We start from the raw sequence: 26,017 nt of genomic DNA on the forward strand, positions 1-26,017 counted from the left end.
AGGATTAGCTCCCAAAGAAATGATCAGACTGAAGGGGAATGTGGCATGATACTCAGTGGGATATATGTAACAGGCAGTTTCTATGAAAGTTTGATTCCTTGTCCAAAATATTTGAGAATAGCAGTTTTAAGTAAACTTACTAGCAAGTGCTACCATGTCCGCTGATGCCAAATGCAATGGACCTAAACCTGCTGAGTCAAACGATACTGGAATTCTCTTGATCAACTGCTGTCCCTCTAGATAACGTAAAAACGGCTGTGGAGGTTTAGGCTTAGAACCAAAGGTATTCCAAGTTACAGAGTGATACAAACTGGCAAATAGTATAGAAAATTTATGATGATCTTACATTTTTTCAGGTCTGCTTCTGCTACACTGATGTTGATATATGCAAAGACTTTCTGTGGGTTTCCTAAAAAAAAAAAACCAAAAACCAAAACACAATTTATTTAAATTTTTATCCAGAGAGCAATGTAAAAATGGTTGTTTCTAAATTAAAAAAAAAAAATTAGTTCTTGAAAACTTATTCTTTCAAGCATAAACCTGGTTTTTTATTTATTGGCTATAAAAATAAGCATGATTATCAAAATATTCCAAAAAATAAGAAGAAAATGTACAGTAGTCAGTTAAGGAAACATTTTGATTGTATGCTAGTGATAGTCTACTTAATGGGACACTTAATCAATGTTAGAAAATTCTAGCTCTCAAAACTGGAAGTTAATATGTTTCTGAAATCAGATGTTTAGAATTTAGAATTTTTTCTTATTTCAGAAATGAATTCTGGTCAAGTTCCACATCACACATTGTATCTCCAAAACATCACTGAAAACTTTTGGTGTTCAGAGCTAACATTTATCTTGGGGTCGTTTTATTTTCTAGTACTTAACCTGAGTTATGTCTGCCTATAACTACCCAGTGAAGGACCATAAATTTACCTTGGTCATCTTTCCGTGTGATGATCTCCACATCCGAAACTTCTCCAAATCTGCTGAACTGATTTTGTAGGTCTGCCTCAGAAATGTTCTGGCTAAGGCCACCCACATAAAGGCGCTTCGTCTCTCTGTTCACTTTCATGAAGGCTGGTCATATACTTGGTGTGTTCTAGTGGGAAAAGTAATTTTCTGTATACAGAGAAGAGTTCTTTCCCTTAGTTCTTCTAAAATCTAACAAAACAACTACTTCCTCTGAACCGTCTGTATCAAATCCGTCTCCTGGATCTGTATTTCACTTCCGATTGTATTGCTTCCAAATTTTAGTCTTGGAGGTTTCGCCGAAGCCCTACATCCACATTTTTCATGAATGTACTTTGGAACAGCAACCCTATACCCATATAGATACAGGTCCAGAGGTTTTTTTCCTCCAAATGGCCATAATATTACTCTATCCCTCTTAATGTTACGTATTCACGTTTTTAGATGTTTTTCCTTGATTCATTCATACATTCATTTACTGTCTGTAACAAAGGCTGATAGAAACAGGATGTAGCAGGTAATGCACTAAAAGATAAAAAGAGCTAGTCTATCTCTTCCTAATAGTCTTCGCCCCCAACCTACTCACTCCAGCCTTCTTTCTCCGGGAAGACCCAAAGAAGTGAATACAGAGGCTAGGAGCTCCTCATAGTCACAAAAGAATTAAACAAATGGCACAATATTATGTCACAATAAAAGTGCTGCAAAGTGGGGTTCAGTCACAAAGATCAAGTGATATAGCGAATACAGACTTGTGTTTTTGCTACGTGCCTGCATTGTACAAAGTAGTTTGCACGTTTCCCACTTTTCAGAAGAACAGAAGAAGTTAAGTCACTTTCCCAATGCCATACCGAAAATTAGTGAATCCAGGATTATAATGCAGGTCTAACTTCAGAACTTGGAATTCTTAACACTATACTATGAAGGTTGCTGGATCACAGGAGACTCAGGAAAACTTTTCCAGAGGTACTAGGGCCCATCATATCTCTCATTTCGTTTAGCACCCGGCAGGCGCTCAGCTCTCGCCCTGCCCTTCCCCAACAGCTGAGACTCTTTCCAAACGAGACTCCCAACCAGCGTCCCCATATGGCATATATTCTGGGCAGAGCTCCGGCCTACCTCTTCCTGACAGTCTCCGCCCCCAGCCTACCCACCGCAGCCTTCTTTCTCCGAGAATTCCCAGAGAAGTGAAGAGAGAGGCTAGGAAACGGCCCTGTGACTTCTCATGCTTGAAACCCACTCCTCACCACGTCGTTCACCTAACGCCAGCGCCGCTGCAGCCCCTAACTTCTGGTCACATGTCCCAACGGACCATCCTCTCTTCCTTCCTACTCGATTTCCAACCCAGCCTCCTAAGGTTCCGTTACCACAATTCAGTTCCCAAGAGCTTTTAATTTCCTTTCCCGTCCTCCCACCTTCCCTGACGCCTCCGTCACCTCCCCCTCAACGACCGCAAAAAAGCCCAAACCAAAATCCCCTAGTTTCTATTGAACACTATCGCTGTGTGTACCAATTCCTGGACTAGGTCGGCCTAAGTGAGGAAGTAGGGGGAAAAAAAAATAAAGAGGCACTCCCCTCCACGTGATCCCAGCCCTGCCTCTTCAGTGACGCACGCGGCCGGGCGGCTCCAAGGCTGCCGGCTGGGGTGAGCAGCGGAGCACTTGAGCTTGGAGTAGCAAAGAACACGCTCTCCCGAGAAAGTATAGGCACTGATTAGACAGCCAGGGAAACGTGTGTAGGGAAGTCGAGGACCCAGGCTCTCGGGCGAGCGTGTAGTTGGACGGACAGGGCCGCGGGGGTCACGCGGGGCTCTCCCGCCTCCCCTCCGCGTGAGCTCCGGGATGGTCCGCGCCGGGAGCGCGCGCGAGGCTTGAAGCGCCGGTGAAGCGCTCAGGTCGGAGTGACAGCGGCGCTGCCTGTCAGGCTCGGGTGAGCAACGCGCCATGGACGCAGAGCTGGCAGAGGAGCGCGTCTTGCAAGCTGAGATCGCGGCGGTGCGGCGAGCGTGTGAGAACCCACCGGCGCCCTGGGAAGAGAAGTCCAGAGTCCAGTACGTGACCCCCCAAGTTCCCCAGGCTCCGCTGACCGGCGTTCCCGGGCCAGGCGGGTGAATCTCGGCCTCCTACACCCAGCCCCAAAATGTGGGCATGAACTGGTGTTGATCCTTTCATGACAATGGCCTAGAGTTGGGAGCAGCGCGTACGGCGCCCTGCTGTAAACGCCTTGCAGATTATTAGCTGGTTTAATCGCAGTCGTCTGTGTGGATGACTGACAAGGAGAAAGTCTTGACTATGTCCCTAGCTAGATAGTTCCGCCTCCAGTAAGCAGAGGTATCTCTAGTGGGGATTTAGTAACTCCGTTTGATTTCATGGCATTTTTTTAAATGGGTCAGCTAACCATGGCAAGTGATACTGACTTTTTGTTTACGATGACATAAAAATTCCTTTGAAAAATAGCTTCGGTAAAAAAGTAAGTTGATATCAAGAAGAGTGGTTAATATAGCCTGTAGGAGAATTTGACATTTCTCTAAGGTAGGTGCTACTGTTGGCCCTGTTTCATAGTTGAAGAGACTGAGGCTCAGAGGAGTTAGGTAGCTCGTCCAAGGTTCCAGAGAAAGGAATTGTCAGAGATGGATTAGGAGCCCAAAAATTTAACCCCAAAGTCTGGGCACTTCTGCTTTGTTGAAGGAGAGGGAGAGAAAAGCTCTGCAGCCGTAATTATGTATCATCATCTCAAACATGGAAGCCTCGCGAAAACAAACTATCTTCAATTTTTGAGTCAAGACTAATTTGACACAGGTGCAGAGAGAATGAGATTATTTATTTATTTATTTATTTATTTATTTTTCCTGAGCTAACTGGAGAAGAATTGGTAGAAAATGGGAAGGAGGAGATCTACAGAAAATGTCTGCGTGCGGTCGTGAAAGTAGAGGAAGCTGTGACTGGTAAAAGGGAGAGGAAACAGGTGTGCCCCTCCTCGAGTGAGAGTCATTGTATTAAAGACCGTTGCTACTTGAGGTGTGCTCCGCAGATGGGATGCTTTAGCATCACCTGGCGGTTTGTTAGAGCGACAGCCTGACCAACTGAATCAGAATCTGCATTTTAAAAAAAGATACCCTGCCCTAACAGATGATTTGTGTGCACACTTTGAAGTTTAAAAACTGGGGAAAAGTGTTTTCTTTACTAGCCACAAGATTTCATTAGTCCACATGGTAAAGTAGTGTCAACTGAAAAATCATGAGATCTGCAAATTTTGAGAGACTGTTTCTTTTTTTTTTTTTTTTTTTTTTTTTTTTTTTTTTTTTTTGTTGAGACAGAGTCTCGCTTTGTCGCCCAGACTGGAGTGCAGTGGCCGGATCTCAGCTCACTGCAAGCTCCGCCTCCCGGGTTCACGCCATTCTCCTGCCTCAGCCTCCCGAGTAGCTGGGACTACAGACGCCCGCCACCTCGCCCGGCTAGGTTTTTGTATTTTTTAGTAGAGACGGGGTTTCACCGTGTTAGCCAGGATGGTCTCGATCTCCTGACCTTGTGATCCGCCCGTCTCGGCCTCCCAAAGTGCTGGGATTACAGGCTTGAGCCACCGCGCCCGGCCCTAGACTGTTTCTTAAAAAGGGTTGCAGCCTGCAAAGTGGCCATCCTGACAGGCTGGGAAGCATAGTCTCAGGCAAAGCAGAAAGGCCCGCACTTTGGAAGAGGAGGGGTTGGGGCAGGGATTTATGATGGATGAGTGGGCTATGTATACACATTACAACAGGTTATAGGAGGGGCTATGAATATTCACAAAGGGAGATGTGCTCACGTGTACTGAATAAACATGCATATTACATACATTCCATGTTCATTTTGGGGAACTGACTTAACATTTAAATGCATTACAATTAGGCCCTGTATGTCAAAAGTTGAAGGAGGGAAGCAAAGGTACTTAAGTACACAGGCTTTGTAAACCTGTTAGAACAAGTCCATGGTTGGTGATCTTATCAAAAGAAAAATTTTTCAAATCATTCTCTTGTCCTATCAAAGCCTGTGGAACAGGGGAATCAGTTAGCATCTGGTGGTGGATGAACTGCAATTATTTCAATATTGCTTATCTGGAGGCCAGTGCTTGTTTAGCCACTAGAGAAAAAAAAACATTGTGGCAGTTAGAACATAGTTCATTTTTTTCGGAGACAGAATTTCGCTCTTTTTGCCCAGGCTGGAGTGCAATGGCGCGATCTTGGCTCACCGCAACCTCCGCCTCCCGGTTTCAAGCGATTCTCCTGCCTCAGCCTCCCGAGTAGCTGGGATTACAGGCATGCGCCACCACCCCGGCTAATTTTGTGTTTTTAGTAGACGTGGGGTTTCTCCATGTTGGTCAGGCTGGTCTTGAACTCCCGACCTCAGGTGATCCACCTGCCTCAGCCTCCCAAAGTGATAGTTCATTCTTTTAAGTGTAGGGGGTATGTGACTTAATCCTTGCCTGGCATGGCCTTAGGTCTTGTTTATAATTTGGTATCTTATTGCCACAGAGTCTGTTCTGCAACTCTTACGATCTCTGTTTTAACATTAATGCTGGTCAGTTGTGTCTGTATCCCAAATAGGAAGGGCTATAATGAGGTGTGTCTGACCTCCCGTCCTGTCATGGTTAAGAGCTGAGTTTTTAAGGTTTCTTTGGGGTCCCCTTGACCAAGAGGGAGTCGGTTTGGGTGATTGTGGGGGTGGGGTAGGATTTTATTTTTAGTTCTTAGTAAATTATTTATATAATCTGGAACTTCTCAGTGGTTAAATTGGAAAGTCAAGACGAGTCCATATTGTGGGAGACATTAAATGTCAGTTCAGGGTGTTTGGACTTAACCGTGAGGTTTCTTTTCACTATAGTGGAGGAGGAGGATTGGGACCTGTGTACCAAGCTATTTTTTTAAGTGATTGTAAGTGATTGGATGGATTGGAGGTAGGAAAATTGTAGCTAAATTATTCAGCTATATCCATGTGTCCACACTGTGGCGCCAAATTGCCTGCTTTCAAATCCTGTCTCTGCTATTGGCCGAGTGATCTTGGTTAAGTGAGCTCCCACTTTATGTGCTTCAGTTTCCTCCGTGGTAAAATTATACCCAAGTTTTTGGGTTGCTGTGAGGACTAATTGAGTTAATATATGTAGTTCATTTAGAAGAGTACTTGCCTCATAATAGTAACTAACACTTAGTAGACCATTGACCTTTAAACTTGTGTATAGATTCATTTTAAAGGAAAACAAATTCTTGCAAGCTCCTAATTCTGACAAATTTTTATGCTGTGAAGACCGACTTACCAATAATAAAACCACAAAGTGAATAAAATTCAGACAAATCCAAAATAGCTCAAACTAACATCGTTAGTTGAAATACACAAATATTTTGCTCAAACTAAATAGCTGCTATGAATAAGAATATGCAGATTTTCTTTTTGTGGCAAAATATACGTAAGATTTACTGTTTTAACCATTGTTAAGTGTTCAGCTCAATGGCATTAAACACTTGCACATTGTTGTACTGCCATCACCACTGTTCATCTTCAGAACTTTTTCATCTCCCCAAACTGAAACACCATACCTATGAAACACAAACTCCCTACTGGCCACTCTGACAACTGCAGGTTCTTTTTTGAGTTCTGCATATCCAGCCTTTAATGATGACTTGGTTCTCTTACCATTTTGCTCTATTGGAAATACCTTGAAATTTTCATTCATAGCTTGCTGTGACATTTGGTGTTCACTTGTCAGAAGCTCATTTATATTTATGGCTTTTTTTTTTTTTTTTTTTGGAGACGGAATTTCGGAGTGTGGTGGTGTGATCTCAGCTCACTGCAACCTCCGCCTCCCAAGTTCAAGCGAGTCTCCTGCCTCAGCCTCCTGAGTAGCTGGGATTACAGGCACCCACCACCACGCCCAGCTAATTTTTTGTATTTTTAGTAGAGTCAGAGTTTTAGCCATGTTGGGCAGGCTAGTCTTGAACTCCTGACCTCAGGTGATCTGCCCACCTTAGCATCCCAAAGTTCTGGGATTACAGGCGTGAGCCACCATGCCCGGCCGCTCATCATTTATATAGGAAATTTATCTCTGTTCTTTTTTCTTTTTCTTTTTTGTTTTGTTTTTTGAGACAGGGTCTCACTCTGTTGCCCAGGCTGAAGTGCAGCGGCATGATTATGACTCACTGCAACCTCCACCTCCCATGCTCAAGCAACCATCCTGCCTTAGTGACCCTCTACCAGCCAAGTAGTTGGGACTGAAGGCATGGCATCTGCCACTACGCCCAGATAATTTGTTGTTTGTGTGTGTGTGTGTGTGTGTGTGTGTGTGTGTGTATTTTTTGGTAGACATGGGGTTTTGCCATGTTTTCCAGACTGGTCTCAAACTCCTGGGCTGCCTCAGCCTCCCAAAGTGCTGGGATTACAGGAGTGAGTCGCTGCACCCACTCTGTTCTTTTTTCCTTGACTTCTATATTTAATGTAATTTGTGGGGGCATCAGTCTACGATGGCAAATGCAAAAGAGGCTGTGGTAGTTTCATGATACGGGATATACTTACATTAACATTTTAAATTAGCATTAAAACAAAATTTGAAACAATTTTTACAGATTGGGTTCTCAGTGTGAAGACTATAGCATTAGATTATTCTGTGTAGAGATGGTGTAAGGTCATAAGAGCATTGGCTAATGTAGTAGAATTAGAAATACAAAAGGAAGAATAGTTATGTGAGGAGCAGAAAGGATGGCAGTAAGTCCAGATGTCAGGCAAGTGAAGGAGCCAAGGATAACTTCCAAGGTCTGGAGCCTGACATACCAAGAGAAAGGTTTTATTATTAACAAATGTAGGGTAATTTAGAGGAAAAGCAGATTCCAAGAGAAACCATTTGGTGAGATATCAAGCTAGATCTACCTTGCAGGAAGAAGAGATATATGGTTAGAGGTATATTTTAAGAGTTACTGGCATAGAGGAGCTAAGGCTAATCAGTTAGTGTTCCTGCAGAATGGAAGAATACATATTTAGGACAGCAGAAGTAAGAGTGTTTGGGTTTTCCTCTAATGTTGGAGACAAGAAGCCGACCCAAGATCTAATGAGAATTGGGATAATTATGCCCAAGAATCTAAGGAAGGGATGTTTTAAGCTGGCAAGAAAAGTCAATAGTGTAGAATGTAGCAGAGTGTTTAAAGGAAATAATGGATGACAAAAAATAAAATACCATCTAACACAATTATTAGCTAAAATTTCTTCTTTTTAAAAAGTTTTTAAAATTTTTTTCTGTTTTTTTTTTTTTTTTTCCCCCCCGGAGACAGAGTCTTACTCTGTTGCCTAGGCTGGAGTGCAGTGGCGTGATCTTGGCTCACTGCAACCTCTGCCTCCCAGACTCAAGCAATTCTCCTGCCTCAGCCTCCTGGGTAGCTGGGATTACAGGCACCTGCCACCACGCCAGGCTAATTTTTTGCATTTTTTTTTTTTTTTTTTTTTGAGACGGAGTCTCGCTCTGTCACCCAGGCTGGAGTGCAGTGGCCGGATCTCAGCTCACTGCAAGCTCCGCCTCCCGGGTTTACGCCATTCTCCTGCCTCAGCTTCCCGAGTAGCTGGGACTACAGGCGCCTGCCACCTCGCCCGGCTAAGGTTTTGTATTTTTAGTAGAGACGGGGTTTCACTGTGTTAGCCAGGATGGTCTCGATCTCCTGACCTCGTGATCCGCCCGTCTCGGCCTCCCAAAGTGCTGGGATTACAGGCTTGAGCCACCGCGCCCGGCCTAATTTTTTGCATTTTTAGTAGACAAGAGATTTCACCATGTTGGCCAGGATGGTCTCAAATTCCTGACCTCAAGTGACCCACCTGCCTTGGCCTCCCAAAGTGCTGGGATTACAGGCGTGAGCCACTGTACCAGGCTAACTAAAATTTCATTCTTGTTCTCAAGGAAAATATATTTGTATGTTCTCAATGAAGAATGTCTAGCTATAGTGATGTTTAAAGAGATTTGCTATTTCTTTTCCCTAAAAAACTCTTTCTTACTATAAAATGTTCTGTGATGTTTACTTTTAGAAATTAAAGTTAGCTAATTGATTTTATTTTTTAATTTCTTTTTTTTTTTTTTTTTTTTTTTGAGATGGAGTCTCGCTCTGTCACCCAGGCTGGAGTGCAGTGGCGCAATCTCTGCTCACTGCAAGCTCCGCCTCCCGGGTTCATGCCGTTCTCCTGCCTCAGCCTCCCGAGTAGCTGGGACTACAGGCACCCGCCACCACACCTGGCTAATTTTTTGTATTTTTAGTAGAGACAGGGTTTCACCATGTTAACCAGGATGGTCTCGATCTCCTGACCTCATGATCCACCTGCCTCGGCCTCCCAAAGTGCTGAGATTACAGGTGTGAGCCACTGTGCCCAGCCTATTTTTTTAATTTCAAGACATCTTTTAAAATAATTTGAGAGGTAGGAATTTAGGCTGGAATTTCATGGGTCAGAACTCACATTGTAATTTTGCAAAGTACTCCTGTTATAATTTATTTTAAAAGTATTTCTAATAGGTGGAAATTTGGAAGTATAATTTGGTTACATATGTTTTTTGTTGAAATTAAAGATTGTGGGCCGGGCATGGTGGCTCACGCCTATAATCCAACATGCTGGGAGGCTGAGGCTTGAAGCCAGGAGTTTAAGACCAGCCTGGGTAATAAAGCAAAACCCTGTCTCTACAAAAAGGAAAAAGAAATTAACTAGGCACAGTGGCACACCTGTGGTCCCAGCTACTCAGGAGGATCCTTGGAGCCTGGGAGTTCAAGGCTACAGTGCACTATGATTACTCCCCTGCACTCTAGCCCAGGTGACACGAGAGACCCCATCTCTTTAAAAAAAAAAAAAAAAAAAAAAAAAAAGGCAGTGTTAGTAACCACACTGGTTTTGAGAAAATTCTTTTTTTCTTTTTAATGGGGGAAGGGGACTTAATAGGAAGAGAGTAAGAGGGACAAAATGGGAATGCTTTGAGGAAAATGGGGGTATTAGATGAAATATATGTTAGTAATTGGAGTGATTGTTTTTGTTATTTGCCTTTTAGAAAATCTTTTCAAGCCATACACCAATTCACTTCGGAAGGATGGAAGTCTTCAAAAGATCTGAAGAATCAGCTTGGACATTTAGAATCAGAACTTTCATTTCTAAGTACGCTTACTGGCATCAATATAAGAAATTACTCCAGGCAGACAGAAGACCTAACAAGCACTGAGATGGCAGAAAAGAGTAAGCATTTTTAAAAAATCTAGACATAGTATTGAAGCTTTCCTTATTATGCATAAGAAATTGGTTGTCATACTGGATTGAGAAAATGTGGCACATATACACCATGGAATACTATGCAGCCATTAAAAAGAATGAGTTCATGTTCTTTGTAGGGACATGGATGAAGCTGGAAACCATCATTCTCAGCAAACTGTCACAAGGACAGAAAACCAAACACCGCATGTTCTCACTCATAGGTGGGAATTGAACAATGAGATCACTTGGACACAGGAAGGGGAACATCACACACTGGGGCTTGTCATGGGGTGGGAGAAGTGGGGGATAGTATTAGGAGATATACCTAATGTAAATGATGAGTTAATGGGTGCAGCACACCAATATGGCACACGTATACATATGTAACAAACCTGCACGTTGTGCACATGTACCCTAGACCTTAAAGTATAATAATTTAAAAAAAATTTGGTTGTCATAATATTGAATTAAAATTCTACAAGGTAAGTATTTGAAAGTATGGTTGTGGTAAACATGTTTACTCACATATCTTTTGAACATCACGGTGTTCAAAAAGCTGCCTGGGCCGGGCCCCGTGGCCGTGCCTGTAATCCCAGCTTTTGGGAGGCTGAGGCGTGTGGATCACCTAAGGTCGGGAGTTTGAGACCAGCCTGGCCAACATGGTGAAACTCTGTCTCTACTAAAGATGCAAAAATTAGCCGGATGTGGTGGTGGGCACCTGTAATCTAAGCCACTTGGGAGGCTGAGCCAGGAGAATCACTTGACCCTGGGAGGTGGAAGTTGAAGTGAGCCGAGATTGTGCTGTTGCACTCCACCCTGGGGGACAGAGCAAGACTCCATTTAAAAAAAATAAAAATAAATAAGCTGCCTGAGGTAAATATTAAAGAACAGACAGAGTTTCTTTTTCTCTTTTACCTTCTCTCCTTCCTGATGGAGAAGAACAGACACAGTTTCTATCATTAAGTACCTTAATAGTCAAGTAAATACTAATAAGTGAATAAACAACAGCACCATTAATTTATACATCTTAGGAGTTGTTCAGCACTGACATGAAAGCTGCCAAGATAAATGTTTTAGCAGCTGGACCTTTTGCCGGAAGGAAAGTTTCGGGTCCCAGTGACTAGACTTTATTGCCAAAGATCTGTGATGCACTAAGAGATAAAGGGAAGCTACTGCAGCTGTGCAACTGGATGTCAAGAACTTTGGTTGTCAAGAATAACATTCCCAAAAGCAGAAATCATTTTTCGTGTGTTTCCTGACTTTTCCACTGAAAATAACCCTCGTGACAGGGGAGAGGGTCTTGGGCAGCCACTGCGGGGTGACTGAATTACATATAGAAATAGAGTGATGGGATTTGGAGACTTAAATTACTTGAAAGGAAGAGATGGAACGCAGAGAGAATAGAGAATGAGGATAGGCCGGGTATAAGACTTTTACTAGCTGAAAAGCTGCAGCACGAAGAGTAGGCGTAGAGTCATGACAAAGCTAATGTGGTTTGAATGGGAGATTTCAGACAGGGACATCACAAGAGTTGAAATGCTTTTTTTTCTGTCTGTGAGTAATATGTGCTTATTTTAGCAAACTTGGAAAAACACAAAAATTATAAAGAAGAAATACCATTTTAAAGCCAGAAATCTAAGTAGTTGTAGGAATTTCTTGAAATTAATTGTGAAGTAATTTAGCAAGAGTAATGGCATGGGAAGAGAAATATCTTGTTTTTTATTTTTTTGTTCTTTTTTTCTTTGTGTTTTTTTTTTGTTTGTTTTGTTTTTTTTGAGATGGAGTTTTGCATTGTCACCCAGACTGGAGTGCAGTGGTGTAATCTCAGTTCCCTGCAGCCTCCACCTCTCAGGTTCAAGTGATTCCCCTGCCTCAGCCTTCAGAGTAGCTGGGATTGTAGGTGCGTGCCATCATGCCCGGCTAATTTTTATATTTTTGGTAGAAATGGGGTTTCACCATGTTGGCCAGGCTGGTCTCGAACTCCTGACCTCAGGTGGTCTGCCCGCCTTGGCCTCCCAAAGTGCTGAGATTACAGGCATGAGCCACTGAGCCCAGTCTACGAAAAATATTTTGAACAGGAAAATAGTAATACAAACTGACAGTAATAGGCATATGTAGTATAATCTGCATGTGAAAGGATTCTATCAGAATAAGCCTTGTGACGATGTAGTGTCGGTGTCACTGGTTTTCCGATATTTCTGTTTCTCTTTTTCACAAGCATTGCATAATTTCATAAAGAAGTTAAACAGCTGTTAGGCTTCACAGGTTAAAAATGCTTGAAAGCCTTGTCATCAAAGACTGTATTTTCTTATGTCACATTTTATGTTTGTTATGACACGTAAAAAAGTTGCCAGGCAAAAGTGAATAGTTGTTCCTAACAGAAGTGATACAATATTATTCAAAATGGTTTTTCTAATACTACTGTATTTTCAGGCTTTTTAATCTATTAAACTGAGAACAAAACAGTTTGATTTAGTGGATGTGTTTGGTGACGTATGATGCCATCAAATCTTTAATTAATCAGATAATTACTGTGTCTGGCCCAGGCACTTGGCCAAATGCTATTTGAAGTCATTATCATTTTCCATAGCTATTAATTGGGCAGACACAGTTTCTGTGGTGTGTTAATGAATGTAGCTGAAGCTAGGTAATCAAATGATCTTGATTTCCTTCAAAATAATCATGTGTAAAGAATGTAGACTTTATTGCAGCTATGCTTTTATTTCTCCAAACATTTTTAGAACTCTTCTTTTGGAATTTCCTTTAGTGCCTATGATGATTCTTTTAAATTCTCCATTTTGATTCTGTAAGAGTCAGTTTACAAACTAAGTAATGGAATTTGTAGTCCAAAATTAAGTGTTACCGCAAAGTAATGAGAGTAGTTTTTTTGTTGTTGTTTTTTGGGTTTTTTGTTTGTTTTTGAGACAGTCTTGCCCTGTCGCCCAGGCTGGAGTGCAGTGGTGCAATCTCAGCTCACTGCAGCCTCCACCTCGTGGGTTCAAGCAGTTCTCCTGCCTTCGCCTCCCACGTAGCGGGGACTACAGGCGCACTCTGCCGTGCCTGGCTAATTTTTGCATTTTTAGTAGAGACAGGGTTTCACCACATTGGCCAGGATGATCTTGATCTCCTGACCTCGTGATCCACCTGCCTTGGCCTCCCAAAGTGCTGGGATTACAGGTGTGACCCACTGTGCCCGGCCGAGAGTAGTTTTTTAATTTATAGTTTTTATTCTTGTCTTTTAATGAGCTTTAAATGTATGTTGTTAAAAACATGTGGATGGGCTTGATACATGGATTGATGGTTTTGAAGGACTGATCCTCTTCTGTGGTCCTTAAACTTTGTTAAAAATACACCCTTACTCATTATTTAAAAATAAAAATCAGGCCAGGTGCAGTGGCTCACGCCTGTAATCCCAGCACTTTGGGAGGCCGAGGTGGGCGGGTCACTTGAGGTCAGGAGTTTAAGACCAGCCTGGCTAACATGGTAAAACCCCGTCTCTACTAAAAATACAAAAATTAGCTAGGCGTGGTGGTGCGTTCCTGTAGTCCCAGCTGCTCGAGTAGCTGAGGCAGGAGAATGGCTTGAAGCTGGGAGGTGGAGGTTGCAGTGAGCTGAGATTGCACCACTGCGCTTCAGCCTTGATGACAGTGAGACCCTGTCTCAAAAAAACAAAAACAAAAACAAAAAACTAAAAAACCGGTGTGGTGGCTCACGCCTGTAGTCCCAGCACTTTGGGAAGCCAAAACGGGTGAATCACTTGAGGTCAGGAGTTCGAGACCAGCCTCGCCAACATGGTGAAGTCTGTCTCTACTAAAAACACAAAAATTAGCGGGCCATGGTGGGGCATGTCTGTATTCCAAGCTGCTCGGGAGGCAGAGGTTGCAGTGATCGGAGATGCTGCCACCACACTCCAGCTTGGGCGACAGAACGAGACTCCATCTCAAAAGTAAAAAATAAAATAAAAATCAGTGTGTTCAAGTAAAAAAGCATCAAACTGAAAATTTATCATACTACATATATTTATATGCAAGTTATGTATGCATAGTGTTCCATAAAGAAAAAATAAAACCTGTACATTAAAAAAAAAAAAGCCTGGAGACTGGAGAGATTAGTAAGTCTCTCTGGGTCTGATTTCTTATGTGCAAAATAAAGTGGTTGCCGTAGATTACTTCCAGGATTCCATCTGCATTTTTTCTTTACCACATTTTTGGCTTATTTATTTTTATGGACAAAGCCCAAGGTCATCTAGATTTTCTCCTATATTATCTTCTAGGAGTTTTAGTTTTGTATTTTATATTTAGAACTGTAATAAATTTTGAGTTAATTTTTGTGAAAGGTATAAAGTCAGTGTCTAGATTTTTTTTTTTTTCGCATGTGGATGTTCAGTTGTTCCAGCACCTTTTATTGAAAAGACTATCCTTTCTCCATTGAACTGCCTTTGTTCCTTTGTCAAAGATCAGTTGACTATATCTGTGTGAGTCTATTTCTAGACTTTTCTCTTCTGTTCTGTTGACCTATTTGTCTACTCTTTCACTAATACCATACTTTCTTGATTACTGTAGCTTTATAGTAAGTCTCTAAATCAGGTCGTTTAAGTTCTTAAACTTTTAGTAAGTCTCTAAATCAGGTCGTTTAAGTTCTTAAACTTTCTTTTGGCCGGGCGCGGTGGCTCACACCTGTAATCCCAGCACTTTGGGAGGCCGAGACGGGCGGATCACGAGGTCAGGAGATCGAGACCATCCTGGCTAACATGGTGAAACTCCATCTCTACTAAAAATACAAAAAAATTAGCCGAGCGAGGTGGGGGGCGCCTGTAGTCCCAGCTACTCGGGAGGCTGAGGCAGAAGAATGGCATGAACCCGGGAGGCGGAGCTTTCAGTGAGCCGAGATCGCACCACTGCACTCCAGCCTGGGCGACAGAGCAAGATCCGTCTCAAAACAAAAAACAAAAAACGAAAACTCTTGAAAATTATTCTGGCTCTTCTGAGTTTTTGCCATTCCATGTAAACTTGATAATCATTTTGTTGATATCCAGAAAGTAACTTGCTGGAATTTTGATTGGATTGTATTGAATGTACAGATCAAAGTTGGGAAGAACTGACATCTTAACCGTAGTGAGTCTTCCATAGCCATTTATTTAAACAATTCCACATCTAATCCATGATTAAGCATTGCATCTAGCTGTTATGTCTCTTTAGTCTTAATCTGGTCAATCTTCTCTGTCTCTTACGACATTGACATATTTGAAGACCACTTGTATTATAGATTGTTCTTCAATCTCTTTTTTTCCTGATAGTTTCCTCTTAATGACATTCCTATGCAATTTTGGCAGGAAAACTATGAAAGTGATGTTTTGCTCTTACCAGTACATCTAATTAGGAGGCAAATTATGTCCGTTTGTACCATTCTGTCTTTTTTTCCTAACTGCTTATTGAACAAACCTTTAACCAGTCTTCCTATTTTGAGCCCCAGGTTCACCTCCTATAAAGGTACTTGGTGCTGCTGATTCATAGTAACCCATCTGGTATTCTGCTGTGTAAATGGACTTGCTTCTGGGTTTTCCTCATTTGCTGGCTTAGGTTTCAGTTTTCCTGGCTTTACCAGGTCACTTTCACTTGTCCATGTGCTATCTAGTTCATCCATCTGATTTCCAGCTTCTCAAATCCAGTTGTTCTTATTTTCCCTGTTCCCTTTATCCTTGTAGAATCATGCCCTTCTAAAAGTAACGTTATTAGCAAAACTAGATGACTACATGAAGTCAGGATCATGCTTACTTACCTCTTGGGTGTAGGGTATAGCCTGGGAAAGGACATTAAGGAACCTTACAGGTTCTATAAAATTCTTGTGGCATGATCTGAGTGGTAGTTACCTGGACAACCACATGTGTAAAAAGAAATATTGAGCTGTATACTTAAGAATGGGGCATTTTATGGAGGCCGGGTGCAGTGGCTCAAGCCTGTAAACCCAGCACTTTGGGAGGCCGAGACAGGCGGATCACGAGGTCAGGAGATTGAGAACATCCTGGCTAACACGGTGAAACCCTGTCTCTACTAAAAAATACAAAAAACTAGCTGGGCGAGGTGGCGGGCGCCTGTAGTCCCAGCTACTCGGGAGGCTGAGGCAGGAGAATGGCGTAAACCCGGGAGGCGGAGCTTGCAGTGAGCTGATATCTGGCCACTGCACTCCAGCCTGGGTGACAGAGTGAGACTATGTCTCAAAAAAAAAAAAAAAAAAGGATAGGGCATTTTATGCATTCAAATGTATGCATATTATATCTCGAAAATGTCGTTTATCACTGTCATTGCAGTTTTGAGAAATAGCAGAGGTAAACGCATGGATTCAATTTACTGCCTTTAAAAACTAGGTAGTGTTAGAAAAATAAAAACCATTGAACAGTTAACATGATTCAAATTTGTCTAGGGTTATACTAGTACATTTCTACTTCTTACCATAACTTTTGGTATAGTTGAAAACTTGGCCAGGTGCGGTGACTCATGCCTATAATCCCAGCACTTTGGGAGGCCGAGGTGGGTGGATCACCTGAGGTCAGAAGTTTGAGACCAGCCTGACCAGTATGGTGAAAATACAAAAAATTAACTGGATGTGGTGGCGCACACCTGTAATCCCAGCTAATCAGGAGGCTGAGGCAGGAGAATTGCTTGAACCTGGGAGGTGGAGGTTACAGCGAGCCAAGATTGCGCCATTGCACTCCAGCCCAGGCAACAAGAGCGAAACTCAGTCTGGAAAAAAAAAAGAAAACTAGAAACACAAGTTATCATTAATTTTATTTTGCAAAGATAATCAATTTGGTTTACATTCTTCCAGAGTTTTTCAATGTAATTGCTAATGCAGACTTTCACACTTATACCTACATGTATTGTAGATATTCACACAAAATTAAATAATAGGCATTTGAAGAGAATGGTTATTTGCAAACAAAATATTTGTTTTTCTGGTTTACAGGTATAAGAAAAGTTCTACAGAGACACAGATTATCAGGAAATTGCCACATGGTTACATTTCAACTTGAATTTCAGATTCTGGAAATTCAGGTAAATTAAGAAGCATGTTGTGATAACAGAGGTACTTCTGCTATGACAAACAATTCCCACACCCCAGCCTTCAACAGTGGTGGATCTGAAGAGGAGTTCATGAGCCAGGGCCCCCATTCATAGCACATTTGTGCAAAGTGGTACATTTTCAAAATTTCAGGTGTTAATAGCCCAGCAACTGCATACGGTAGTGTTGCTGTGAAAGCCATAGGTGATTTATTGAAGGACAGGTGGCAAGATGCTCCTGGGCTCCCAGTGCAATTCCATGAGATTGTGGGAATAGTCCTGGGTGTCATCAGTAGTTAGGTGATATGCCAGCCACCTAATATCTATTAGTTACCTGTTGCTGCTTCATCAATCTCCATAATATTCAGCATTTTAAAACAACCCAAAATAGGCCAAACATGGTGGCTCACACCTGTAGTCTCAGCATTTTGGGAGGCCAAGGCAGGAGGATTGCTTGAGCCCAGGAGTTTGAGACCAGCGTGGGCAATGTAGTGAGACCCTGTCCCTACAAAAAAATTAAAAATTAGCCAGGCGTGGTGGTGTGCACCTGAGCTCCCAGCTACTCCAGAGGCTGAGGTGGAAGGATTCCTTGAGCCTAAGAGATCGAGGCTACAGTGAGCTGTGATTGTGCCACTGTACTCGAGCCTGGGTAACAGAGTGAGACTCTGTCACACATACAAAAAAACAACCAAAAATACAATCATCCCTCAGTATCTGTGAGGGATTGGTTCCAGGACTCCCTGTAGTACCAAAATCCATGGATGCTCAAGTCCCTTATATAAGATGGTGTAGTATTTGTCTATAATGTACACACATCCTCCTTTATACTTTAAATCATCTCTAGATTACTTCTAATACCCAATACAATGTAAATGCTGTGAAATGGTTACTGTAGTATATTGTTTAGGGAATAATTATGAGAAAAACAACTTGCACGTGTTCAGTACAGATGCAACCATCTGCATCTGTAGATTTTTTTTTCAAATATTTTTGGTCTGCAGTTGGTCAGTCTATGAATGTAGAACCATAGATAGGGAGGGCTGACTATGTGTATTAATTATCTCACCTATTTTCTGTGGGTCAGGAATTTTGGAGCCACTCAGTTGGGTGTCTTTGCTCAGGGCCTCTCATGAGGTTGTGGTCATCTGGGACCACAGCCATCTGAATGCTCCTTGGGGCTGGATGATCTTGCACATTGTACTGAACTGCTGAGACACAACAGAGGGAGGAAGATTCATTTGGCTAAGACCTTCACATAATATCAGGAAACAGGAAAGCAAAAGCAGACAGAATGATAATAAGTAAACCCACTGGCCAGGGTGCAGCAGAACACGGCTCAACCACCTTCAAAGGCTGACTCCAAGAAAAGTTGAAAGCCGGAGAAAGCAGTTGAAAGAGGAGAAAGCAGTTTCAACCAGTTGGTTTTGCCAGTTGGGCCAACGGAATGTGTGCAAAGAGGAGGAACAGAACAGGGAAGGGCAGTGAGGCTGCGTTGACCTCAGCTCATCAGATAACTAAAGTGGTGTAGAGTATTTATTGTAACTGAGTCCTGTGGACAAGCTGCATGCTTATATTCAGGGTCATGTGCCAGTATTCCTTATCCTTTTCATCAGTGTCCTTAGCCACAAAAATTGTCCCAAGTTTCCCATTTAGTATGAGACAGGAGTTGGTTATGGAGTCAGGACCTTTCCTCCTTCTGTGTCAGATAGCCACTCCCTAACTAGTCCCAAGGATTTGGTACAGTTACCTGGGTTTGGAAGTTTTGCTTCTCTTTGCAATCCAAGTCTCCATTTGCTATTACTGGCTCTGGCAGGCTGAGGATGGGCTAGGGGTTGTCTAGACCCCCTCATTTGATGGCAAAGCTCCTAGCTTGTACTCATCTTAGAGTATCACTCTTACACTGCCAAAGTGACCAAGAAAAGGTGCCGTGTAGCGTTGCCAAGGCCAGTTGAGCGGGATACAAAACACATTTCAGCATGTTCAGTGTGTCAAGGGCATGGGTGGACATGCCCCTAAATGGCTCTAGGGGACTGACATTGTTCCCACATGGGCCCTAGGCCTTGGGGATGTACAAGGTCACCAAGGAGATATCACATGACCACAAAGATCATTTGCTGAAGACTAAAGCAGAGAATGGATCCAAATGGATTGGTATCATTTAGGCTGGACAACCTGTGCCACCACCCCAGGCTTTTCCTTTAGGCGGCTGCTGGACTCCTGGATGTTGTCCCTTTGTAAAAGGTTTCATAGTCTGACTGACTATATTTTCTTTCTTTGTGGCTGATGTGAACTTGACCTGAGAGTGGTAATCTACTGAATGCTCTTCTGTATGCTGGCATCCATTAATGGGCCAAGCCTGCAACCCATGGCAGGTTGGTGGAATCATAATCCCGTGGTCCACTTCCATCTCCAAAAACATCTGCACTCTAGTATATATGTCCAGGAAACTGCTCAGGGGAATCCTAGCAGCCTTGGGGTCTTGCAGGCTTTTTCTACTGTAAGAGTTCATCTTTTTCACAGTTGCTTCATAGGTTATGTGGAGAGAAGCTCCGTTGTGGGCAGAATTAGTCTTGTCCTTGAGAGGCTTGTCCACAAATCTAAGTGAGAAGGGAAAGATTATCCTCTGACATTGAGGTGGATGAGCTTCTTAGTGGAGTTGTACCTTCCAGGATGGGTTGTACCCTAAGATTGATTGGTATGCTTCTTAGTGGGGCTATGGCCTGAGATATAACGTAGACTATAGTATCCAACATAGACTGCAATATCTTCACTTTATTTAAGTTGCATGCTTCAGTCACCTTAAACCTCTGATGGAAAGTATCAGATAGTAATTTGATGCCTTCCTGAGTCAGATAAGGATGAGGTCACGGTGTAGAAGACATTTTTGATAATGTGATATGCTCCTGAAGAATGACTGCTGCCTGACCAGAGTCATTCCCGGCATGAACTACCGTGTGGTTTGGCCTTGCTGGGCCTGGGTAACCACCCCAGGACAGCACAGACAGGGCAGAAGCCAGGCAGTGGATGTCCTGCCACTTAGGTCCTGCAACCCCTGCTGCTGTGGCCACACTCTGCCTCCTACCAGACAGTGTTGGCACTGACCCAGACCTCAACAGTATTTTACGCTAATATTCTCATCCTCGTGCCACGAAAGCATGATTGAAAATTTTGTGACCGTTTGGTAATGGCCTAAGCTTACACTGTTAGCTCACATCTGAATGAATTAGAATCAGTTGAGCTGTGCCTCACAGAAAACTTAAAAATAAAGGTACTAGAAGTATATTTCTCTATTACTTAAGTAAACTTGTATGTTTTCAAGGGCTAATAGGGTGGTTTTATGATAATCAGGTTCTACCATCAGCCACACGTGGCTTCAAGTCATGGTGCAATGATCATATTAGCATTTCGGGTATCAGGAAGAGGATGGGCAAAGAAAGGCTCACCTGTTCTTTTAAAGGACACTTTCTGGAAAGTGTACACTCATCATTTTCACTTATGTTCTATTGGCCAACAAATTCATATAAAGGATGCTGGAAATTTAATCTTCATTATGCTTGGCCATATGGCCAATGAAAAACTGGGACAAGAAAAAAGTATAAATAGAGGAGACCACTAGCAGTTTCTGTCCTATATGCTTTAGGGGATGCAGGGGGAAAAAAAAAATCTAAGGAGAGGGACTGTTGATATATTCTTTGAAAGACGTAGAACCTAGTAATTGCTGAGTCTCTAAAGAGAGATGAGTTGTCATTGTTCACGTTTAAAAGTGTGTAGGTGTTTGGGGACTGATTGGTTTTACTAACAAAGTGCTACAGAAAGAGTTTGTTCTCCCTGGCTGTGTTAAGAACTCTCACTTTCTCTCTGAGCCTTTTAGATTTTGTGATTCTTCTTGAAGACCAGACTGGTAAACAAGGTGTTGGAAGAAATTATAGACAGCTCTGTAATCATCAGGGTTTTTGGAGTCAGTTGTGTGAGAGGCACCAAGAGTTCTTACTTGGGGAGGGAAAAACAATTGCTTACAATTCTGACATAATAACCTGATGAAAAGTTTTTGAAATTTTTATTATTTAATGGTAAATTCTAGCGTATTCTATACCAACTTGTGTATGTATGCCTTTAGGAACATATCTAGTAGAATTGCTGAGTCAAAGGAAACTTATAAATTCTGATTGATAGTGGCAAATTGCCTTCTAAATAGTTTTACCATTTTACATACTGAGCACAGTTCTACATTTTTGCTTTGAAGACTGATAAAAAAAAAATGACAGCAACCTTGTGTGTTCTAAAACATTTTTTAAAAATAAAATTTCCACTAGAGGGAGAGGTTTAGCTATCTGAAAATTAAAAAGTAATCTAAATAGTAAAACCCTCAATTTACAGAATATTGTTGTAATAAAGTTATATTAATATAATATTTGAACTAAACATGACCTCAAATCATGTTAATAGAATGTTAGAACACAACAATGACTTATAGTTTGTCTGGGTCAACCCTATTATTTTATAAGTAAATGGATCCAGAGAGTTTGAATGATTACTCATGTTGGTGCAGCTATTGTTGTCCAAGGTGGTTGGGACATAGAGCTCTGTTGGCCAGATTTACTTTCTGGTGTTCTTAGTACTACATTTGTGAAGAGTTGTAAGGCCATCAGAATTAACATTTATCAGCCTTTCATAATCCAAGCAATATAGTCAATTAGATGGGTAGGAGTTTGTGGGGAAAGTGGCAGGTTAAGTATGTTTCCATAACTTCTGTCCCAATGAAATGAACAAAATTATTCAAAAAATAAGCAATTTTTTTAAATGGAAGAGAATACAATTCCATTATCACAGGCTCCAAAGGAAATCTGTTTGATATTAATGACATTTGATTCTAGACACTGAAATCCGATACAGGGTGCTTCATCAGGGGTTTATAAGTTTTACAAAGTTAGGCTGGCCACAGTGGCTCACGCCTATAATCCCAGCGCTGAGGGAAGCCAAGGTAGGAGGATAGCTTGAGCCCAGGAATTAGAAGCCAGCCTGGGCAACATAGTGAGACCTTGCTCTAAAAAAAAAAAAAAAAATTTTAATTAAAAAAAATTAGGCTTGGTGGCTCACATATATAGTCCTAGCCACTTGGGAGGCTGAGACAGGAGGATTGCTTGAGTCCACTAATTCAAGGTTACAATGAGCTGTGATTGAACCACTGCATTCCAGCCTGGGCAATAGACCAAAACTCTGTCTTAAAAAAAAAAGGACCAACTTAATGGCACCCTTTTCCTAAAGATCTCTACCCATGATCCTTCAGTTGTAGAGGAGAATGAGAACTGCAGGCTTAAATGGACCATAGTAGAAAGGAATGTGCTGCTGAGACTCATGTAGGGGCTTTGAGGTCAGATTGTTTATAAGGTCTCTTCCCTTATTTACCAGCTGGGGAGAATTGACCTAGTTAGCAGTACCACAAGCAGGGGAGAGATGGAAAAACAATATTTTGAAGTCAGCTTTTGAGTTGTTGAACAGGATTCTATAACGCAAACAAAAAAAAATTTTTTGCCTATCCTAATGGATGAAAAGCTGAAATCTAACATGTATCTACACATACCTGACCAAGAGACCAGATGTGCCCCTGAGACTTTTTCTTTCCTTTTCCTTTCTTTCGTCTCTTTTTTTTTCTGGTAACAGTTTTATTGAGATATAATTCACATACCATATAACTTACCAGTTTAAAGTGTATAGTTCAGTATTTTTTTTAAGATATAATTTATTTGGAATACAAGCTTTGTTTCACAAGTTTATTATTATTATTATTGTTACTCTTTTCGAGACTGAGTCTTGCTCTGTTGCGCAGGCTCGCTGCAACCTCCGCCTCCCAGGTTCAAGCGATTCTCCTGCCTCAGCCTCCCGAGTAGCTGGGATTATAGACGCCCACCACCACGCCCAGCTAATTTTTTGTATTTTTAGTAGAGATGGGGTTTCCCCATGTTGGCCAGGATGGTCTCGAACTCCTGACCGCCTCGGCCTCCCAAAGTGCTGGTATTACAGGTGTGAGTCACTGCTCCCAGCCAAGAAACCCTATATTCTTTACCTGTCACCCTTCAATTCCCCCTTCTTTCACCCAACCACAAAGAACCAGTTTTCTCTCTCTGGATTTGCTTATTTTGGACATTTCATAGAAATAGAGTTATATAATATGTGGTCTATGTTGTCTGGCTTCTTTTACTTAGCATAATGTTTTCAAGGCCCATCCATGCTTTGGCATTTATCATTGTGGAGATGGGGTCTCACTGTGTTGCCCAGGCTGGTCGTGAACTTCTGGGCTTAGGTAATCCTGCCTCAGCCTCCCAAAGTGTTGGGATTAGAGACATGAGCCACTATGTTCAGCCCTATGTACAAGTTTTTAAGTGGACTTAAGTTTCTGTTTTGTGGGGATGTATAACCAGGAGTGGAATTGCCAGGTCAAATGGAACTACTAATGGTGACGAATGATGTTGAGCATCTTTTCATGTGCTTATTGGCCATTCATGTATCATCTTTGGAGACACGTCTATTCAGATCTTTGGCCCAGTTTTAAATTGGGTTATCTTTTTTAAAATTGAGCTGTAAGAGTACTTCTGGAATTTATGTGTTGATTAGAAATGGTGGTAGGATGCCCACAGAGAGCTTACTTCAACTGCACCTTCTCTTGGTAATTTCTACCCTTCCCTCAAGCAGATGAAAAACTAAGCAATGACTATAAGCCATCAGTATCTCTTTCTCCAACAGCTCAGCATATTACGGGGCAGTCAGATAGTACCTAGAGATGTAGGAAAGAGAGTCAAGGAGTTTCCACTCACTGTAGTCTTAGGAAATAGCAAAAATGCTGGATTTACTGCTGTTCGTAACAAATAGGAGCCACAGAGTTCAGAGCACAAAGATGGAACGGGGCCGGGTGTGGTGGCTCATGCCTGTTATCTCGGCACTTTGGGAGGCCAAGGCGGGTGGATCATGAGGTCAGGAGATCGAGACCATCCTGGCTCACACGGTGAAACCCCGTCTCTACTAAAAATACAAAAAATTAGCCGGGCGTGGTGGCGGGTGCCCATATTCCCAGCTACTCGGGAGGCTGAGGCAGGAGAATGGCGTGAACACGGGAGGCAGAGCTTGCAGTGAGCCGAGACTGAGCCACCGCACTCCAGCCTGGGCGACAGAGCGAGACTCCGTCTCAAAAAAAAAAAAAAAAAAAAAAGGTGGAATGGAGTTCTTTCATCATCATATCGGGCAATGTGATTTAAAATCAGAGCAAAAATGCTAACATTAAAAGAAAGGAAGTTAAAGAAATGCAGACAAATTCAATTAAGAATAATTAATCCAGGAAATAAAACAGCATGCTATATAAAAGCTGTTCTGACTCTCAAAGTATAAAGAAAATTGAGTAAGAGAAAAAGCTGAGAGAAAAAGAAAAGAATAAAATGATTATAGTACTGAAAGCTACATTATCAGTATAAGGGAATTGAATATGGAGGATATGCTTGAGAAAACTCATCTGTGAAAGCAATTGAAAGGAAGATAATAAATCTAGAAGACAGACAATGGAGAGCCAATATATGATTTTTCCAAAAACAAGAATAGCAAAAAAAGTAAAGAGAAATTATGGGCAAATACATAATAGAAGAAATTTTACTAAAGTAAAAGGGAAAACCTGAATCTGCAGATCAAAATAGTTTAACAATCCCCATCATTGAGTATACAGTTGTTTTTGTTTTCTGTGATAAGTAGTACTGTTATGAATATATTTATTCATAGATCTTTGTCTTCATTTCTCATTACAGTGCTTACGGATAGATTCTCAGAAGTTAAATTACTGGGACGGAGATTAGGAATATCTTTAAGATATGCATTGTCACAGTGATTTCTAAAAGGGTTATGCTAGGTTTCAGTATATTTACTAGGATTAACATTTTTAGTCTTTGCTAATTTTATAGGTAGAAATGGCATCTTGTCGGCCGGGTGCAGTGGCTCACGCCTGTAATCCCAGCACTTTGGGAGGCAGAGATGGGGGGATCACGAAGTCAAGAGATTGAGACCATCCTGGCCGACGTGGTGAAACCCCGTCTCTACTAAAAATACAAAAATTAGCTGGGCATGGTGGCAGGCACCTGTAGTCCCAGCTACTGGGGAGGCTGAGGCAGAAGAATCGCTTAAATCCGGGAGGCAGAGGTTGCAGTGAGCCGAGATCGCACCACTGCGCTCCAGCCTGGCAACAGAGCGAGACTCCGTCTCCAAAAAAAAAAAGGGCATCTTATCTTATTGTTTTAATTTACAGTTATTACTGGCGAGATTGAACTTACTTTCTTTTTTTTTTTTGTGGAGATGGAGTCTCGCTCTGTCACCAGGCTGGAGTGCAGTGGTGCGATCTCGGCTCACTGCAACCTCTGCCTCCTGGATTCAAGCGATTTTTCTGTCTCAGCCTCCCAAGTAGCTGGGATTACAGGCGCCTGCCATCACGCCCAACTAATTTTTTGTGTTTTTAGTAGAGACGGGCTTTCATCATTTTGGCCAGGCTGATCTCAAATGCCTGACCTCAGGTGATTCGCCCACCTCGGCCTCCCAAAGTGCTAATAGGCATGAGCGACCATGCCTGCTTGAGATCGAACATTTTCGTACATGTAAATTGTTTTTCACTTCTGAATTTTTAGTTCATATCCTTTTCCTTTTCCATATCCCTTTGTCACGTTTATGGTAAATACTTAGTTTATTGCTTCTCTTTTATTATAAAGTCATTTTTTTACTTTGCTATTTTGTGTTTTTA

At 42.0% G+C, this 26,017-nt stretch overlaps 2 protein-coding genes across 11 annotated transcripts in view; one reads left to right on the top strand and one right to left on the bottom strand.

Moving 5' to 3' along the window:
- Window positions 1-2,257, bottom strand: part of NOL8 (nucleolar protein 8) — a 29,382-nt gene extending 27,125 nt beyond the window's left edge. For 4 of the 7 annotated variants that reach the window (XM_045372981.3, XM_045372980.3, XM_005582247.5 and 1 more), the window contains exons 1-3: window positions 2,085-2,257; window positions 933-1,098; window positions 347-409 (exon numbers count right to left, since the gene is read on the bottom strand). In XM_045372981.3, the coding sequence (XP_045228916.2) occupies window positions 347-409; window positions 933-1,071 (202 nt within the window). In that variant the 5' untranslated portion in view covers window positions 1,072-1,098; window positions 2,085-2,257. Of the gene's footprint in view, window positions 1-346; window positions 410-932; window positions 1,119-1,816 lie in introns of all 7 variants that reach the window. The other 3 variants (XM_005582245.5, XM_015436580.4, XM_005582246.5) reach the window with 3 other exon arrangements.
- A 573-nt stretch (window positions 2,258-2,830) lies between these two features.
- CENPP (centromere protein P) overlaps window positions 2,831-26,017 on the top strand; it is a 271,071-nt gene continuing 247,884 nt past the window's right edge. For all 4 annotated transcript variants that reach the window (XM_005582256.4, XM_074017859.1, XM_074017857.1 and 1 more), the window contains exons 1-3: window positions 2,831-3,015; window positions 9,996-10,177; window positions 17,156-17,244. In XM_005582256.4, coding sequence (XP_005582313.1) covers window positions 2,909-3,015; window positions 9,996-10,177; window positions 17,156-17,244 — 378 coding nt within the window. In that variant the 5' untranslated portion in view covers window positions 2,831-2,908. The remainder of the gene's footprint in view (window positions 3,016-9,995; window positions 10,178-17,155; window positions 17,245-26,017) is intronic.

This window comes from Macaca fascicularis, chromosome 15 (assembly GCF_037993035.2).
Source record: "Macaca fascicularis isolate 582-1 chromosome 15, T2T-MFA8v1.1".
Taxonomy (NCBI): Eukaryota; Metazoa; Chordata; class Mammalia; order Primates; family Cercopithecidae; genus Macaca; species Macaca fascicularis.